Genomic DNA, 20,102 nt, shown 5'->3' with positions numbered 1-20,102 from the left:
GCTCCCCCTGAATGCACCCAGGCCACATGGAGGAGAAAGCACCCTGACCTGAATGTAGAGGGGCAAGAAACTGGTGTGTGGACAGAAAGAAGAGGCAGTAGACTGGAATGAGGAGCCAAGGGGAAGGGAAGAGTCAGAGCTTGGATGGGGTGGAGAAAGACTGGGAATGATATGGAGAGCTCCAAGGCAAAGACTGGGCATGGAGATTGGGACAGGGATGAAGAGCCAGGATAGTATGTGGAATGTGAGGGGGGAAGACTGGAACAGCAACAGCCTAGAGGGGGCAGGGACAAAGGGTCTATGCCATCTACAGAACAATCCCATCCAAGATGTGAAATACAACCTCATGGTTAAGGCACTTGAATGCTGATCCTGGAGAACCCAATTCTATCCTTGCCTCTGCTACTGAATTCCTATGTGATCCTGGGCAAGTCACTTAAACCAAACTTCACAAGTGGCCACTAACCGTGTGTTCCTCATTTTCGGAGACCCTTGGGTTTGATTTGTAGAAGTGCTGAGCACTCACAGCTACAACTGAAGTCAGTGGGAACAGTGCTTTGAACCTATAAAGTGCTAAGTACTCTGAAAATCAGCCCCTAGGCTTCTCAAATGGGAAATCCAAAGTTAGCGGACACTTTTGATCACTTCAATTCCCCATCTGTACAATGGGATTTGTAATACCACCTTACTTCCTAGAAGTGTTCTCAAAATAAATGCATTAAAGCAGGGCCGGTTCCAGCATTTCTGCTGCCCGAAGCAAAAAAAAGCCGCAATCGCGACCGGCGGCGGCAACTGGGAAAAAAAAAAAAGCCACAATCGGCAGCGACAGTTCGGCGGCAGGTCCTTCACTCCTAGAGGGAGTGAGGGACCTGCCGCCCCCGAATTGCCGCACATGCCGCTCCTCTCCCTTGGCCACCCCAAGCAACTGCTTGTTAAGCTGGTGCCTGGAGCCGGCCCTGCATTAAAGTTTGTGAATCACTCAGCTATTATAGGGAAGAGCACCATAGCCATGACTAGAGCTCCTAGCTGCTAGGGTAATATTAATAATCATTCAGTATTCTCAGCAAAGTGCAAATAGTGTGAAGTAAATATGGCTTGGAGCCACACAGTGAACAATGAGGAGAAAATAAGTTACTGACTAGCACCATCCATTCATTTCTTTCATGCTTCATTCATTACACACATTCCAAATTCAGCAACAAATGAGGCAGGAGTCTTATAGACAATAGTCTGCTTTACTGTACATCTCTGATTCATCCTCAGAGTAGATCCATCCTGTGCACTGAATGTGGTAAGTGTCCTCTGGAAAATAATAGTATGTGATCATGTAACTAAAGACCATATCATAATTCATATGCACAAGGGGGCTGAATTCAGTTTGCACAGGCAACCTAAATTCTGGAATTTCCTAAACTTTTTAGGGCTTGGCTTTGCAAATATAACATTCTTTTAATGTATTTTTGTGTGTAATGTTAGAAAGAGAGAGAGAGAAAGAAAGCAAACCTACAGTTCATTAATGCAATATTACAGTTGCTAAGTTAAAAAAAGGAAGATGCCAGGAAATGCAACACAAATGCAAATAAGTTAACCTACACAGTAACAACCAACAAAGATCAAAAAGTAGAACATCAGCAGAACTCAGCCAGCTTCATACAATTGTGGAGAAACTCCACTGAAGTCAGTGCAGTCATACTCCACAATTACACTGAGGTGTCTAAATAGACTTTTGCCTTATTTGTGCTATGGTTACCATATTTAAAAAATAAAAAAAAAGAGGACACTCCACGGGGCCCTGGCCCCGCCCCTTTCCCACCCCGGCCCCGCCCAACTCCGCCCATTCCCCGCCCTTTCCCCAAAGTCCCCGCCCTAACTCCCCTTCCTCCCTCCCAGCCATGTGAAAAGGGCTGCCCAAGCGCTACCGGCTTCACGGTTTGCCGGGCAGCCCCCAGCCCCTGCGCCCCTGGCCGGCCCTTCCCCAGCACAGCTGGAGCCCGGGAGGGGAAGCGCCTTGCCGGGGGGGCACAGGGTCTGGAGGCTGCCCGGCAAACCATGAAGCCAGTAGCGTACCCGGCTGGGCACTTCCCCTCCCGGGCTCCGGCTGCTGTGCTCCTCCCCTGACTCTTCGGCTCTGTTTAAGAGCCGAGGTGCCCGAGCGCTCTGGCTTCGGGCAGCCCCCATGCCTCCGGACCCTATGCCGCTGGAGCAGAGCAGCTGGAGCCCGGGAGGGGAAGTGCCCGGCCGGCGGCTGGGGTCTGGAGGCAAGGGGGCTGCCCGAAGCCAGAGCGCTCGGGCAGCTTGGCTCTTAAACAGAGCCGAAGAGTCAGGGAAGAAGCAGAGCAGCCACAGGAGGGGAAGTGCCCGTCCGGTATTTTCCTGGACATGTTCGGCTTTTTGGCAATTCCCCCCGGACGGGGGTTTGATTACCAAAAAGCCGGACATGTCCGGGAAAAAACGGACGTATGGTAACCCTAATTTGTACAACATGTCTAAATTAATGCTGCTGTTGTGATTTTAATTGTACAAGTTAAATAGTGCATCAACACTTTTTTTTTTAGTCAATATCTTATCATTTTTAAACTAAAAAAACATTTGCAGGCCTTTGGCTTGTAAACTTCTTATTCCTCAGCTATTCAGCTTGTGGAATTTACAGCATCTGCAGATGTCTTTAGTGGAAGCTTTCATGTTCCTGGAACCAACTGTGTTATATAAGCATTTGCAGCACTTCTTTATTGAGGGGTTTTATTTAGCAGTCATTGTTCAGGCAAAACTCCCATAGAAACCTCAGGGAGTTTTGCCTGAATAACGAATAAGCAGTACTGAATACGGCCCTACATTTAATTGCTCTTGTGCTCCATTACAAAGTTGCAGAATCACCTCACTCGGGTGACACCTGGAAATATTTCTTGACCTTTTTAAAGTGGTAAATGCAAAATTAAAATGCAATGGAAACTCATCCTACTTTTGTCTTGTAAAGGATAAATACATTTTCTTTGATTTTTGACAGTATGCTTATTACAAGGGCACAGCATATGCATATATTAACCCAAGGGAGTTTATACCTTCTGTATGCTGTGGGTTGTCTCCACCCTTGGGACAAAAACGAATACATTTTAAGTAGTAATCTTGTCTGTTTCTCTTAAAGATGCCTACAAACTCCCACTTATATTGTGTATGGTGCCTTACTAAGAGGATCTCCATATGGCCAAGGAGAAAACATGAAGACCAGTGAAATATTACTTAAAAGGGTTACTGTGTAACAGAATGTACTGTGAAGTGGGCATTCCAGATGGCAATCCATAAACCCATACAACAACCAAGTAGCTTTAAAAAACATCCCCACCACCACCAAACTTGCTTCTTTTTGGAAATGAACAAATAAATCATAATTATTCTGGATAGTTATGGAAGCTAGGTTGTCAGCAAAGGCATTTACAAAAAACGCACAAGGACAGAAAATACTCAAAGTGCAATACCGCTCTCCACTGTATGGACAGACATTCCCCATATCGGCATAGAATGTGAACAGCTCCACATGGCTGTTCACTGGTAATCCTTTAGCTCCTTCGCTCTGTTAAACAGGGAATAATCTCATAGCTCTAACAATGTCACTGTCTTTACAGGGCCCTTTTGCTGTAATAAGGCACAGTTATAAAAATACCATGACCTCTGCCCTTGAAAACTAATTTAGAAAGAAAGAAGCTAGTAAACCATTAGTATGATATATTAACAGCTTGAAATATGTTGTCTCCTTTAAATTACTAGGTGATAAGAAAATGGATGTCCAAAGAACAGAAGCAAGTTTCAAAACTTTCCAAAAAAACTTTGATTTGATTTTATTTGGTAGAAAGCTATATATCATACATATAAAATAAACTATCCCCAGATGAACTATTATTAAGCTGTAATTTTAATTTAGGAATTCCTAAAACTATGCTGTGCAAGTTCCTCGCTCATTGTTTATGACCTCAGCAGAGTCCCTAGTGGAAGATATAGGCTAATACCATGCTCCCCTAAAGGTTACTTTTTATACTCTATTTAGAGTCAGTTCAGTGCTATATCTTTATAAGATTCCACATGCCTTTCCTAACAGGAGACAATACTCCTGAGTATCATTAAATCTTTGATGTCGTATTTATTCTCAGTTAAAAAATACATGTAATAAAGAGAATTCAATGCAAGACGTACGAGGATAGCTAGATGTATGAGGCACAATGCTAGCCGTGATCCACTGTTTAACCCCTCTGCTGGCCTGAAGATGCACACAATGTGTTACAACAAGGATGAATTTGCCCCAGCATGTCCTAGACTATTGTTCTATAGATGTGTCAAAGTATGTGCTTAGTTTTTGTAAATAGTGGTGTTTTAGGTACCACATTTATTTAGGGTTAAATGGAACCATCCTCTCCAAAGCCTTGCGATATTCCATCATGGGCCAGATCCATGAATGTTTCTCTGCCTTCTCTCTCCACTAAAACCATTCAGTGTGAAGGAATTTCTGAATGCCTAGATGTGAGGTAATGCCCTGCTGCCCAGCCCCAGGAGATGAGACAAGTAGCTTGAAACCTAATTTAGGTGATGGGAATACACTGTTTTTTCCCCCCATTCTAAGTATAGAGCATATCATTGGAACCAAAATGAACTTTTCAGATGTATCCGCTTTATAGGCCTGAACAAGACACCCAGTTCTGTGGGGAGGGGAACAACCTTGAGGTGAACACCCCCAAACGTTTGTGGAGGGGAAATCTCAGCTCTGGCCCATCTCTACTCAAAACAGCACTTTCATGTTCTTAAATGATTTTTAGCCATTAAAATGCAATGAAAAAACAAATCAATTCCTTCTCAAATCAGCCTACAACAAGCACCCCACATTTTCATTCACACCCAGAGAATAGCCAATGTATGCAGCAGGTCTAAGGAGGATGAGTTTAAAATAAATAAAATACTAGTTTGTACATGATGCCAGAAGCATAAGTAGCTTGTTATAACATCTGTTATAGTTCACTTCACACTATACAAAGCATTTGTAATTTAACAAAAAATATTGTCCGGAAGGTCATTGTATTTATTACATCGTTGCCCCGCTCTTTAATAGAGTTGGTCTATCTAAAGTAACAAAGGCAGAAAGCATGACATATCTTCCTCTCTTAAAAATAAGTTAAGCAGCACAGAGAGGGAACTTCGGTACTATTGAAGTCAAAGTGAATTTTACCATTGACTTCAACAGGACGAGGGGCTCGTTTAAACTGAAAACTTACAATACTGAAGAAATACAATGGCGCACAGTTGCAGCGCTACAGTTGTGCCGCTGCAGCGTCTTATGTGTAGACATAGCCTAGGATTTCATCCAGTCTTTTGCAGGAGCAGCACGCATGGGAATACAAGATACAGTTGAACAGTACACTGAACTTATATTCTGGGGAGTGCTTTGAGAGGCAGCACTTACACAGTGAAATAAGAGTGAAAAATGCCTTCTTTTCTGTGAATTTTTTCTTGGGTCATCTAGGATTCTGAGTAACAAACTGAGGTTGATTCCACAATCCAGTCTATCCTGGCATCTCACTTTACATTTTAATTTAACCAGTGATACCTTGTTTTACCATTATTACATTGCAGTATAGGCCCCTGGAAAGATTTCAGCAAAGCAATAAGCAAGTTAAATGATACAAAAAGAACATGTTTACCCTTGAGACAGCAATTGCGAAAATCTCCCTTTGTATTTATAAAATCTGATTAGTATCTCTCCCAAAGGTGGCATTTGCACTGAATTACTACCAGAAGAAAGTGAATTTTCCTTTAAAAGTATAGTTGATATCAAAAACACAAATATCTCAGTTGTCTGATATATGGTAAGATATATGGCATATGCGGAATTTCCATCATGCAAACCTCATTTAAATGATGCCAAGAGGATAAGTAGCAGAAGACTTAGCCTCTGAATGGGGGCATGTTAATAATGTACTGATGGCTTAGACATATCAGATGGTAAATTACCTTTGAAAGATCCCCAGCCTCCAAGTAGAAGCAGATAACAAACACATTCCATGTGACCCAGAAGACTAGCCAGACAGCATACTGCAGGAGAAGAAGAGAGAAATAATACATTATTAATTCTGCAATCAGATGAGTTAAACTTAAATAAAGCTTAAACTGTTTGTCCAAGTCTCAGACAGACACAAAAGAGAGAGACTATAAATACAGTGGAGCTGAGTGAAAACATTTTGCAAATAAAAGCAAGAAGAAATGTCTCCTTTTCCCTAGCCACAAACTGGTGAGAGCTGCTTAGTGCTTATTCACATTAGAAATTCTGTATCCCAGGAGAGGCGATGGTCCTGAAATTTAATGTTCAAATTCATTTTGATTTTGTTGCATTCCTAGTTATGGGAGAATCTTAGTATCAAAGCAATGAGACACATTTTGGCATTACCTAAGCGTGTTTTAGTGCCTGCATCTGCACTATATGCTTATTCAAATGGCACTCACTAAATTCCCAAATCCTATCCCAGCATGTACTTGACTCTGTACCACACCTGATATGGAATATCTGGAAGATGTTTCTTTAGTTGTTTTACCATGTTGGTGAGGAATCCAGAGGGAATTCTAACTGCTTCACTGTAAATATATTTTATGGCATTTCAAACCATTACACAAAACTATTTGGCATCCTGTTCACAATGTTCATTTTAATACAACATTGAAAATGTTCATTTTCATCTGAGTTTCATCTGAATTATACTGGACAGTGGAGGTAGAAAAGCTTGAGCAAAACCTGTTCAATGGTTTGTGTTATCTATTTTCTAATATGCATATTTTGTGCGGGTAAAGAGGTACACTTTCCTTCTGCCCTTCTATCCACATTTACATATATGGTGACATTTTTGTATTAATGGAGACATCATACATTCTAGGTTTTAATATGCCACCTCCCTACCATACTGAAGATCTTCTACGCTAATTTCTGACCTGTTGTCTATCATGTTAGTGCCTCAAAAAATTCCCTTGATAAATTATTCCAATGTCTAATAAACCTTAACATCTGCAAATGATTTTCTAATGACTTATTCCTATTTGCTAGTTACTGCTGATTTAATTGTGTGTGTTTGGTATTTTTATTCTATGGGCCCATGATATTACATATGTGAGAGTTGTTTCATAAACCAACTATCCCCCCACCCCAGTTTTAGTTCAAGGCCATTTCCCCTTGTTATGCCACCCATGTCCTCTGCCGATCAAGAATTCACAAAATGATCACATTCCCCTTTGTTTTGTTTCCTTTTCCCCAAGCCATATACATTATATTCCTTTAATCTGACTTTGTTTCATATGCTTAATATTTTTATATTTTTTGTATTTCACTGGATTATCTCCAATTCATTATTTTGTTCATGAGAAGTACATATGTACTCTGTAGTCTAAGTCAGTCTTTACCATAGTTGTATGAAAAAAAGAACTACGGTACTTCCATTTCGTATGATACTCAGTTTTTATATGGTCCAACAGAACATTTTCTACTTTTTGACAGCATTCCACTGTGAAACGTTTAGATTGAATTAATGTATTACTCCCAGATCTTTCCCCACTTTACTGCTTTTTAACTAGCATTTTCACCTTTTATAGGTCTTGATATTAATTTGCTATAAGTGCATCATCTGTCTTTTATCTAAAGTAAATCTCATTCAGTTAAGTTCTGCCTACTCCTCTAAATTCTCAAGATCCTTTTGCAATCTCTCTCTCATTCCTGCTACAATCTGTCTTCCTAATTTGGTATTAGGAATGTACTGTCATTTATCTATTGTTTACACCTTCCTGTCTAAAATTTAAATTGTTAAATCTAATACTGAGTCCTGTGGTGCTTTGCTTGTACTTCTCAATGTGATATTTCATGATTTGTATATGGTCTGTCATGCCACTTTCTACTTGAAGCATCGGCCTCCATAATCTTGTTCTAACTTTATTTGAAAATTCTTGCATGTGACCATATCAAGACATACCTTTAGCTATTAAGTTTTACATTACCGATAATTAAATCATTGTCGGCCAGCCAGACTACTGGATAGGCACCCTTTGTTTAAAATGATAGCAAATAAAGCTTTAATCTAGCAGACTAAATAAATGTTTAGATTTAAGGTTTAGATTACGCTTTATGAGCAAGCTGATTTCTGATTTATAGATAATACAAGTCCATTCTCTAAGGATGGGATTTTCAAAAGCACCTTCGTGACTTAGCACAATACCTACTGGAAGTCAATGGGACTAAGTCATGTTGGTGTTTTTAAAAATCCAACCTTAAGCCAATAAGAAGGCACCTGTTCAGTGATGGTATACTGAGCAATTCAGTCTATTGCAGGCTGCTTCACTGTACAGCACTGTTACTATCCAATACCAAAGGTCATATATGCCAAAGCAAGAAGAGGGCAAAATTAAGGCTTCACAAACGTAACCTTCTTATTTTATTTTTTATATTATTTACACATGCACTCTTGTGGAGGTAGTCTGACTGAGCTGAAGATTCTGAATTCTGTTTCCACGTTGCTTTCATGCAATTGCTGATTTAAAAGATACCTTGTAAAGTAAGCACACAGTGATGGATCAATGCAATGCAGTAAGCCACTTTGGATTTGTTTGTGGTAGCAGAGCATCTTATGTTTAAAATAAAAACATAACTTTTTTTTTCAACTGTCCAGTCACAATCATTCAAAATGCCAACATCTGAATTTTAGAATTTTTAAAAACAAACATCTGCTATTAATGGACGACCACAACAAAAAGCTTTCAAATTATTTTAAAGACCCCCTACTTGTGAAAATGTCATGTTAAGAGTTTGCTACCTGAACATTTGGAGATGAGTATTGAGCATAATTATCTCGAAAAACAAGGATGCTCCCATTCCCCACTGGCAGTTATTTCAACTGCTTCAGATCTGGCACATCTCTTATCTCTGGATCACATTCAATCATAAATGCCGCTTTTTGTCTCATGAGCTTCAGCTAATCATTTTGGAAATTCGACACTGAAGGTCTGCAACAAGGAACAAATCCCTCTGGTGCTGTCTATTATATGTAGCTAATTAGAAACATTTTATAAGAAATCTTCAAGGAGCCAGAGTTGTCTGGTTTTTCCCCCTGTCTGGGAGTTCTAAGGAGCTGCACTATCTGACAGCGACCACCACAAAGATACAACAGTCAGAAACCAACAAGCCAAGAATCTCAACGAGCACACCTTTGACTACTACCAGACAGAAGATGTCACCAGGGGGCAATACCTACAACCAGGAGAGAATTGCCATCTTGCTACTGTGAAAATATATACTGAAAAGAAATATAGCAGGAAGGCTAAAGTGGAAGATTTACATGCTGATTACAGTTATTGCTAATTTGTGAGGAACATAGGCACCAATCCATGAAGCCAATCAAAATTCTTTCCTTCAGTGAAAAGAGTTGCATAAACAAGGCATAAACTGTAATGGAATCATCAATATGCCACTCTTAGGGTTACCATATTTCAGCAGGCAAAAAAGTGGACGGGAGGAGCCCCACCCCCATCCTGCCCTAGCCCCGCCCCTGCCCCTTCCACTCCCTCCCACTTCCCGCCCCCCTCAGAACTCCCAACCCTCCCCCTGCTCCTTGTCTCCTGACTGCCCCCTCCTGGTACCCTCCCCCCATCCTAACTGACCCCCTAGTACCCTACCCCCTACCTGCCCCCTGACTGCCCCAACCCTTATCCACACCCCCACCCCCAGACAGACCCCCCATGCCGCATCCAACCACTCCCCACCCCCTGACAGCCCCCCCCCGAACTCCCGACCCATCTAAACCCCTCTGCTCCCTGTCCCCTGACTGCTGCTATCCCTCTCCCCACCCCTGCCCCCTGACAGCCCCCCCCCCCCCGAACTCCCAAACACACACACCCCTCGCTCCTTGTCCCCTGACTACCCCTCCTGGACCCCTGCTTCTAACTGCCCTCCAGAACCCCACCCCCTACCTAAGCCTCCCTGTTCCTTGTCCCTGGATTATCTCCAATTCATTATTTTGTTCATGAGAAGTACATATGTACTCTGTAGTCTAAGTCAGTCTTTACCACAGTTGTGGGCTCACTTGCCCTGCTCAGATTTCTCTGAAACGTCAATGTGGCATAAAGAATGGTCTGCAGCTGATGTCAGAAACCAATCTGTTAAAATTGACCCAAACATGGTTATCTGACTTAGATTTACCACATGCTCATGGGCCCTTCTGAATTGATTTCAAATGGGCCAGGGCCAATATGTAGCCAGCTTTCACATCTGGGGCCATTGAGAGGATCCCACATGCGGCTGTGGCCAAAGACAGATAATGTCTCACATCACTGACAACTGCTCTCTGATCAGATCTGATGCCCTCTGACCAGATTTGGTCTGTGGGCTCTGCACTTCACTGATGAGGCTGCAACATATTGGCTTGACGAGCTCTGCATCTGTTAAGAAGAAAATTACTTACATTTTACAGACAAGGAGAGTTAAGCATAGAGAGATTAAATGACTTGTTTTAGTTCCATACTCAGTGGCAAAGTTATCAATAGAAGCCCAGTCTCTGGACTCCCTGGGTCCAATGTCCTTGCCATGTTACCTCCCCATATGGAAAGAAACTTCCACATACCTTTTAAGTGAAAACAAGTTTGGAGACTGATCTTTTGAATATCATTTTGAAAATCCTCAGACAAAGAGCATGTGTTCCTCAGAAATTGTTATGATGCCTTGAATAATGCATGCCGATGTGGTCACCCCATCTCAAAAAAGATATATTGGAATTGGAAAAGGTTCAGAAAAGGGCAACAAAAATGATTAGGGGTATAGAATGGCTTCCGTATGAGGAGAGATTAATAAAACTGGGATTTTTCAGCTTGGAAAAGAGGCAACTAAGCTGAGATATGATAGAGATCTATAAAATCATGAGTGGTATAGAGAAAGTAAATAAGGAAGTGTTATTTACTCCTTCGCATAATACAAGAACAAGGGGCCACCAAATGAAATTAATAGGTAGCAGGTTTAAAACAAACACAAGAAAGTATTTTTTCATGCAACGTACTTGCCAGAGGGTGTTGTGAAGGCCAATACTATAATGGGATTCAAAAGGGAGCTAGATAGATCCATGTAGGATAGGTCCATCAATGGCTATTAGCCAGGATGGGCAGGAATGGTGTCCCTAGACTCTGTTTGCCAGAAGCTGGGATTGGGTGACAGGGCATGGATCATTTGATGATAACCTGTCTGTTCATTCCCTTTGGGGCACCTGCCATTGGCCACTGTCAGAGGACAGGATACTGGGCTTGATGGACCTTTGGTCTGACCCAGTATGGCCGTTCTTATGTTCTTTTGCCTCTATAATTGAAAAAGCAACATTAAATTCTGATGCTCTGTGTATTCAAAAGATTGGTTTATTATATTTTTACATTTTTAAAATTGCAAATTACTCTCAAGTAAGCTGAAAACATACGCTATAGCATCTGCAGTACTCAGCAGTCAGATGGGGAAGGGGCAATAGATGACGGTACTCTTCCAAGCTCCACCCATAAAATCAGCTCTTCCCATGTGACTTTCCAAAATGAGAAGACACTCACTATAAGTTGTGCAGATGTTTAGAATGTGATCATGTATGTTCTCTGAGCTCTACTGTACTCTGATTTTAGCTTCACGTTGATTGTGAAAGAAAAAATAATAATAGAGCTCATCCAAATACTGCCAACTTATGGCACCAAAATGAGACTTCATAGTAAACTGAGCAAGAGTGTTATCCTCCCTCTCATCTCTTCTGAGGAATGAAATAATTTAAATGACATTATTGACATTAATATAATAAAGTGACATCTGAGTTGGCATCTTATTGAGTTGAATGGGGCAGTTCAGACTTTCAGAACTATTGCCCGAAGTTCTCTGCACACTCACATGGATATCCCTGCATTGTTTACACTCAGTTAACATTTTTTAGGTTTTAGTCACAACCATAAGAGTAAAAGACTCTCTGCCCTGCCCTGCCCCCCCCCCCTGAAAAAATGAAATGAAATCTGGGATTCTGGAGAATTAAATCTCCGCTGGTACATTAATATAATAAAGTGACATCTGACCCCTGCATACATTTTCTAGTCCTTCATCTCCACTCTCAGCTTACCACTGCAGCTCTGCAAGAGAGTCTATCAAACACTTAGAACTATCACCCAGAAACCTATTTGCCAAACCTACCTATGGTTAGTAGGGCTTCCATGAAACCTTGAGAGACATTGATCAATACAATTCACTCTGCCTTCATATTAAGAGACAATATTTATGTTCATATATGACTCTCTAGATGGACTAGGTCAGCACTATGCAGTGTTATTATAGCCATGTTGGTCCCAGGATATTAGAGAAACAAGGTGGGTGAGGTAATATCTTTTATTGGACCAATGTCAGAGTGAGAGAGACAGGATTTCAAGTCTCCACAGAGCTCTTCTTCAGGTCTGGGATATGCACTCAGTGCCACAGCTAAATACAAGGTGGAATAGATTGTTTAGCATAACTGGTTAACACATATTTCAAGGTGAAGTGGCATGTCAATACTGCTCCAGTCATAGCGGGGAAAGGAAAGCAGGGGAGGCAGCTGGAGGGGATGCTGTTAGTGGATTACAGATTGTTGCAATAAGCCATAAATCCAGCATCTCTGTTCAGTCCATGATTTTTAGCATCTAGCAATGTTATGAATTTAAGTTCCCAGACTTCTTTTTTTAAGGTGTTGGTGCACACTTACTTTGAGAATGAGGACTGAGAGGTCAGAGTGATCATTTTGTGAAAAAAAAAAATGTTTGCCCACTGCTAATAAGTGATAAAAGACACCCTTTCTGTGACAGCTCATTCAAGTGTGTAGTGACTGTCTAGTTCAGGGATCAGCAACCTTTGGCATGCAGCTCATCAGGGAAATCTGCTGGCGGCTTGAGATGGTTTGTTTACCTGTAGTGTCCGCAGGTTCGGGCGATCGCAGCTCCCACTGGCTGCGGTTCACCATTCCAGGCCAATGGGGGCTGCGGGAAGCGACACGGGCTGAGGGATGTGCTTCCCGCAGGTTGCCGATCCCTGGTCTACTTTCACCTACATAGTTGTTGTTGGAGCATTTAGTGAACTGGAGGTACACCACATGTTGTGATAGGCATGTGTAGGACCCATGGAACTTGAAAGGTGTGCTGTGGGGAGTGTTGATCATTGTAGCAGTGAAGATATATCTGCAGATTCTGCATCTGTGGTTCTGGCGGGGTCTGGTGCCACTTTGAGTTGGTGTGTCCTGATCTGTGGAGAGCTTGCTTCTGATGATGAGCTTGGAGAGTCGGGAGAGGGGGGACTGTTTGAAGGCCAGAAGAGGGGGTTCAGGAAAGATTTCTTACAGGATGTGGTCCCCATCAAGTATGGGTTGTAGGTGTTTAAGGATACTCCATATAGATTCCAGTGTGGGGTGGTAGGTGTCAAATAGGGGTGTACAAACAAGACAGTTTATATGGAAATAAAATCCCCTCCAGCTGCACACTCCTCAACTAGCATAATCTAGCATAGTTTTCAAGCCACCACTTGATGATCCAATGCAATGACTCTTAGCTACAAGAATACACAAGTTTAGCAAATAGAATGATAGGGTTAGTAGGGACCACAAATCTAGCCTAACCCCTGTCAAGATGCAGGATTTGTTCTGTCTAATCCATCCAAGACAGATGGCTATCCAGCCTCCTTTCAAAAATCTCCACTGAAGAAGCTACCACAACCTCCCAATGGAGTCTGTTCCACTGTCCTAAGGAAGTTTTTCCAGAGATTTAATCTAAATCTGCTATGCTGTAGTTTGAACCCATTGCCTCTTGTCCTGCCCTCTATGGTAAAAGAGAACAACTTTTCTCCATTTTTTTAATAGCAGCCTTTCAATTATCTGAAGACTGCTATCATATCCCCCCTTAATCTCCTCTTTTCCAAACTAAACATACCCAGTTCCTTCAGCCTTTGCTCATAGGGCTGGCATTCCACTCCTTTGGTCATCTTTGTTGATCAACTCTGGATCCTTTCCAGTTTCTCTGCATCCTTTCTATACATTGGTGACCAAAATTGGACACAGTACTCCAGCTGAGGCCTAAACCAGTACTGCTCTACTCGGCGCTATCACCTAGCATGACTTGCATACTATGCCTCTGTTAATGCAATCTAAAATTGCATTTTCTTTTTTGCAACAGCATCACATTGCTGACTCACATTGAGGTTGTGATCCACCACAACTCCCAGATCCTTCTCAGCAGTGCTGTTGCCAAGACAGGTTTCCCCCATTTTGTATTTGTCATCTGGTTTTTCTTCCCTAAGTGTAGCACCTTACATTGGTCTTTGTTGAATTTCATTTTGTTGCCCAGTTGTCCAATTTATCAAGATCCCTCTGAATTTCAGCTCTATACCCCAATTTCTTGGCACCCTCCCTAGCTTTGTGTCATCTGCAAATTTGATCAGTATGCTCTCTATACCTACATCCAGGTCAGTAATAAAGAAGTTAAACAACACTGGACCCAGAACAGATTCCTGTGAAAACCCACTTGAGACCTCCTTCCAATCTGACGTCGTTCTATTAATTACTCTTTGTTTGCAGTTGTTTAACCAATTATATACCCACTTAATGGTAGTTCTGTTGAGCCCACATTTCTCCAGCTTACTTATGAGAATATCATGTGGGGCTGTGTTAAAAGCCTTGATTAAGTCCAGGTATATTATGTCCACCACACTTCCCCTATCCACCAAATCAATTACTCTGTCAAAGGAGGAAATCATGCTGGTTTGCAATGATTTGTTCTTGGTAAATCCATTCTGGCTGCTAGTGATTTACCCCTTCATCCTCCAGGTACTTGCAAATTAAATGTTTTATACATTTCTCTAGTAGCTTTCCAGATACTGAAGTCACGCTGACTGGTCTATAGTTCCTTGGCCCCTTCTCCCCACCCACCACTTTCAAAGATGGGAACTACATTAGGTCTTCTCCAGTTTTCCAGGACCTTGCCTGTCATCCATGAGTTTGTAAATATTATCGCCAGCGGCTCTGATATTTCTTCAGCTAATCCCTTGAGGTGAATAGCATCCTACCCTGCTGATTTGAATTCATTCATTTTAGTCAGAATATCTCTGATGAGTTCTTTACTTATCCCAATCTGTATCCCTTCCCTTTATAGTCTATGGTAACTTTGCTAGTCATCTGGTCACATGTTATTTTTTGTGAGAAGACTGAAGCAAAATAGGCATGGAGCAACTCTGTCTTCCTAACATCTTCCATTACCAGTTCACCTTCTCCACTGAGTAGCAGACCCACGTGGTCCTTGATAGTTCTTTTTTATCTGACATATTTGAAGATATGCATCCTGTTGTCCCTAACATTCCTTGCAAGCTGTAACTCATTCTTTGCCTTAGCTTTCCGGATTTTGTCCCTGCATAGTTGTGCTATTCCCATGTATACTTCCTTGGTGACATGCCTCTCCTTTCATTTCCTGTATGTATCCCTTTTGGTTTTTAGTTACTAAAAAGCAACTTGTGCAGCCACATTGGTCTCCTGTGACTCTTATCTTTCCTCTGCATTGGAATAGCTTGATGTTGAACCTCAAATATTACATCTTTTAAGAACTGCCAGTCCCCTTCAACTCCTTTTCTTCCTAATTGGTCTTTCCATGGGACCTGGCCTACTATTTCTGAGTCAGTTGAAATCTGCCTTTCTGACCTCCAGTGTCCTTGTACTGCAGTTCTCATGCCTTCCTTTCCATAGGATATTGAATTCTACCAGATCATGATCACTTCCTCCCAAGTTCCTGACCACCTTCACATTCACAACTAATTCAACCCTGTTGGTCAAAACCAGATCCAAAATAGACAACCCCTTAGTTGTTTCCTCAACTTTCTGAATCAGAAAATTGTCCGCTACACGTACTAAGAATTTTCAGGACGTATTATGTTTTGCTGTAACAGTCTTCCCACAGATATCAGGGAAGTTAAAATTCCCCATTAATACTAGTTCATGTGTGTTAGCTAATCTTGTTTCCTCCTTTTAGAATGGCTCATCCATTTCCTTTGCTGATTTGGTGGTCTATAATAGACCCTACCATAACATCACTACTGTTCTTTTCCCTTATTATCCTCACCCAGAGACTCTCAGGAGGCCTGTTACTCACTTCCCCTTGGACCAAGTGTATACATTCTTGACATATAGCACAACACCTCCTCCTTTCCCCCCCCCATATCTTTACTTTCAGAACAGGCTATAACCCTCAATGCTGGTACTACAATCATGGGAGTTGTCCTACATGAAGATGACTAGTGTAGATATTATTTTGTATAAAGTGTACTCATCACAGGAATATTTGAAAAAGTATTTCAGAAAATTTTGTACATCACTTCCATAAAATGTGCAGTCTATGATGGGGGGAAAAGGGAATTTTTATGCAAGTTGAGCAGGTAAAGTTAAGTTAAGATAGTTGTGTTCTTCACTATTGGGGTGGTCACAATTTTTTTTGTCAAAATGCTGATTTGACCAAAACTAAAACTGGTCACAAAACAGGCTGGACAACTTTCCCAGCTTGAAAAAAATGTCATGTTAAAAGTTTAAGATTTATTGAAATGTTTCATTTTGACATTTTCTCCATGAAAAATTCATTTCCTGGTTCAAAATTACTTTTTGTTTCAAAAATTTAAGCTAATGAGCCTAAGAAAGGTTAATGAAAAAGAAAATCAAAATTCAAATTAAATTCAATTTATCACAACAAAATATTTTGACTTACCCAAAATATTTTTTATTTTATTATTCAGTTTGTGAATAGTTTAACATTTTAACTTTTTGTCCCAATTCAAGATGGGACAATTTTTAATTCTTGCAAATATCTGCAAGGCGGGAAAACAATTTCCCACCCTGATCTATTAGTTACCTTAACAAGAGAAGATGTACAAGAAAAGATTGCGTACTGTAGAATCTAAGGCCCCCAAAATCATGAGTTCTGACAAGAATTGCTCAAACATCAAAACCTTTTAGAAAACATAGAACTGAGGGTTGAGAGTAGGGTGACCAGATGTCCCGATTTTATAGGGACAGTCCCGATTTCTGGGTCTTTTTCTTTTATAGCCTTCTATTACCCCCCACCCCTGTCCCGATTTTTCACACTTGCTGTCTGGTCACCCTAGTTGAGAGAACAAAAACCTACAGTCAAATGACTAGATTTGTTCAAGAATCAGAGGAAACTCAGAATGTTACAACCTTTCACAAGAGTGTACTACTGGTGTAGCTAGGGAGACTTCCCATTTTTCCTGGTCTCTGAATGAAAAAAAAAATCCAATAAATACCAATCTTTGATATATGACATGCCAGATATAGTAGTAAAATGGGGAACTTGAAGAATTCTAATATGATAATTAAAATATCTATAAAAGGGAAGTTAAATCCAAGAGATGCAACTTTTGGCAAGATATTGCAAACTTTAGTGAAAGTATTTACCTCATGGGCAGTGCTGTAGGAAAGAAAAGTTGCACTCATATAGATTTTTTTTTAGTTTAAGTAATAGTGAAGAAGTCAATCTAATATTTGCAATCTCCTATCATAATTAGTAAAATACACTGTGCTGAAAGAGGCAGTAAACCAAGTAATATGTTTATAAGGACAACGGACCATAGAGTGGAATAATCAGAAATGTAACTGTCTGGTTAATAATGCATGGACTCAGCCCCATTATACATAGGCCCTACCATTGTAGAGAACAGAAATGGAAGATTTATACAGCTGTTCCAGCCTGCTGGAGAACAACAGTTTTTGAAGTGACTTTGCATTGTATAATGGATTGTTAAAACAAGTTTAAAGAGCATCAAGAATATGGAGGGCCTTTATAAATTATATGAACTTTAAAATGGACATTTCAGCAGCTAGAAGAGTATTGGTGGAGAAACTGCAAATTGAGCAAACATAACTGCAAAATTGGCCAAGTGGTACACCACAAAGGGGTCCAGGGAAAGCAACTTGTGGAGGTAAATTGCTGACTGGAGTAAACCAACTAGTATTCAACATATGTACCAAGATGGTAGTACCAACAGTTATGGCCTAACATGTCTTATGTCTTGTCACACCAGTTTGTGTGTTACACAGAGAGACTGGAAAACTCCAGCCTCAATTGTAAGAATTCAAAACCTCATGTATCATTCTCTGACTGGATAGTCAGAGAGGATGACTCTCATTTTGATGGGACATATGAATCTTTGGAAGAAGTGTATGGCATCTGATTGCTCTATGCCAGCACCTCCAAGAAGAGGAATCAAGCTGGACAATCAAAGGGGGGGGATAGCTCAGTGGTTTGAGCATTGGCCTGCTAAACCCAGGGTTAGGAGTTCAATCCTTGAGGGGACCATTTAGGAAACGGGGGTAAAAATATGTCTAGGGATTGGTTCTGCTTTCAGCAGGGGGTTGGACTAGATGACCTTCTGAGGTCCCTTCCAATTCTATGAAGCAGAAATAAGATAAAGTGGCCTGTCTCCTTCAGCACATTGCTTCTCAAAAGCTAAACCTGGAAGGAAGAAGACCAGTCCTAAACCAGCCACCTGCAAGAATTCTGGGTTACATCAAGTACCTTTTTTGGATAGGCACCTTTAACTCTTTCTATTTTCCACCAATTTGGATCACCCACTATTGTATTGGGAAAAGCCTATAGTCATGTCCATCCTTCGATCCTTCTGTGTTTGCAGTGTCATCTCTTACTGTGAGCAGAAACTGAGCTGAAAGCCGCGGCTGAACTGGTGTGTGATAAGTAACACAGTGACTTTCTTTTGGGTAACGAACTAGATCAGCCAGCTGACCACTTCTTGAAACTGAGTGCCTAATAAATAAGGAAGTTTACATGCTTGTGTATGTTCTGTAAAGGTTGTCTCAGAGTTACTGTGTACCTTTGTTTTGGAACAGGTTCCAATCAAGAGTACTACAAGTTACCGTTAACTAAGATTGTAGAATTGTACGTGTGTCTACCATAATAGTTTCATACTGTCTTTCAAGTTCATTTTATGTCCTTATACAGACAAAAAAATGAGACTAAGTATGCAAGTTTCTTGTACTGCACTCAGTCTACATTGGCTTCATAAATGTAGGAGCTTATTTTAGGCAGTTAGACATATTAGTTAGATCCTGGGCTAATATTCACTGACAAATAGGTTAAAAGGGTTGACTACCACAGATCTATTGGGAAGGAGACCTTGGTGACTTGGAATGCAAGTAATTTAACAAAATGTTTTGTAATCTAGCTTTGAGGTGTTTTTTCTCCATTATGTTAGCAGCAACACCAGAACTGATAACTAATTGGCACAAGCCAGGCCCTATTCTGAGGGACATTTAGTCAAAAATATAAACAAAGTCACCTTCCCAAGACAGTAATTGAGTACATGTATTATTTTCTATTGTGTCTGTAATTTGATTCTAAAAATTTAAATGGTTATATAGCAGGGGTAGGCAATCTATGGCACGCGTGCCAAAGGCAGCACACAAGCTGATTTTCAGTGGCACTCAGACTGCCCGGGTCCTGGCCACCGATCCGGGGGGCTCTGCATTTTAATTTAATTTTAAATGAAGCTTCTTAAACATTTAAAAAACTTTATTTACTTTACATACAACAATAGTTTAGTTATATATTATAGACTTATAGAAAGAGACCTTCTAAAAACGTTAAAATGTATTACTGGCACGCGAAACCTTACATTAGAGTGAATAAATGAAGACTCGGAACATCACTTTTGAAAGGTTGCCGACCCCTGTTATATAGCCATCATTTTTTAAAATTTATGAGGCCAAATCATAGCCCAATACCATTTTTGCCTTCTTATATCCTATACTATTAGGTGCTGTCATTAAGACTATTTAGTAAATTCTATAAAAACTGAAAGATGGTACAGGTAATTAGTTAAGCATTTGCATAATGGTTTGTTTTATACCCATCTTTCTTACAATAACCATCCCTGTATAGAATAGGTGTCTGAATCATTGTTTTGCCAGTTTTCTAGCATATCAATATGGCAGGTAACATGTATCTTTAGATATCATGATACAGATCATGTGAGTGGCTATGTTAATAAACTGTATAAG

At 40.7% G+C, this 20,102-nt stretch overlaps 1 protein-coding gene across 7 annotated transcripts in view; it reads right to left on the bottom strand.

Annotated features, from left to right (window-relative positions):
* NKAIN2 (sodium/potassium transporting ATPase interacting 2) overlaps positions 1–20,102 on the bottom strand; it is a 745,781-nt gene that overhangs the window by 340,356 nt on the left and 385,323 nt on the right. For all 7 annotated transcript variants that reach the window (XM_005280190.5, XM_024113933.3, XM_005280193.5 and 4 more), the window contains one exon: positions 5,992–6,072. In XM_005280190.5, the coding sequence (XP_005280247.1) occupies positions 5,992–6,072 (81 nt within the window). The remainder of the gene's footprint in view (positions 1–5,991; positions 6,073–20,102) is intronic.

Source organism: Chrysemys picta, chromosome 3 (assembly GCF_011386835.1).
Source record: "Chrysemys picta bellii isolate R12L10 chromosome 3, ASM1138683v2, whole genome shotgun sequence".
Classification (NCBI taxonomy): Eukaryota; Metazoa; Chordata; order Testudines; family Emydidae; genus Chrysemys; species Chrysemys picta.
The sequence above is the reverse complement of the archived record's forward strand: the minus strand, read 5'-3'. Positions and strand labels throughout refer to the sequence as shown.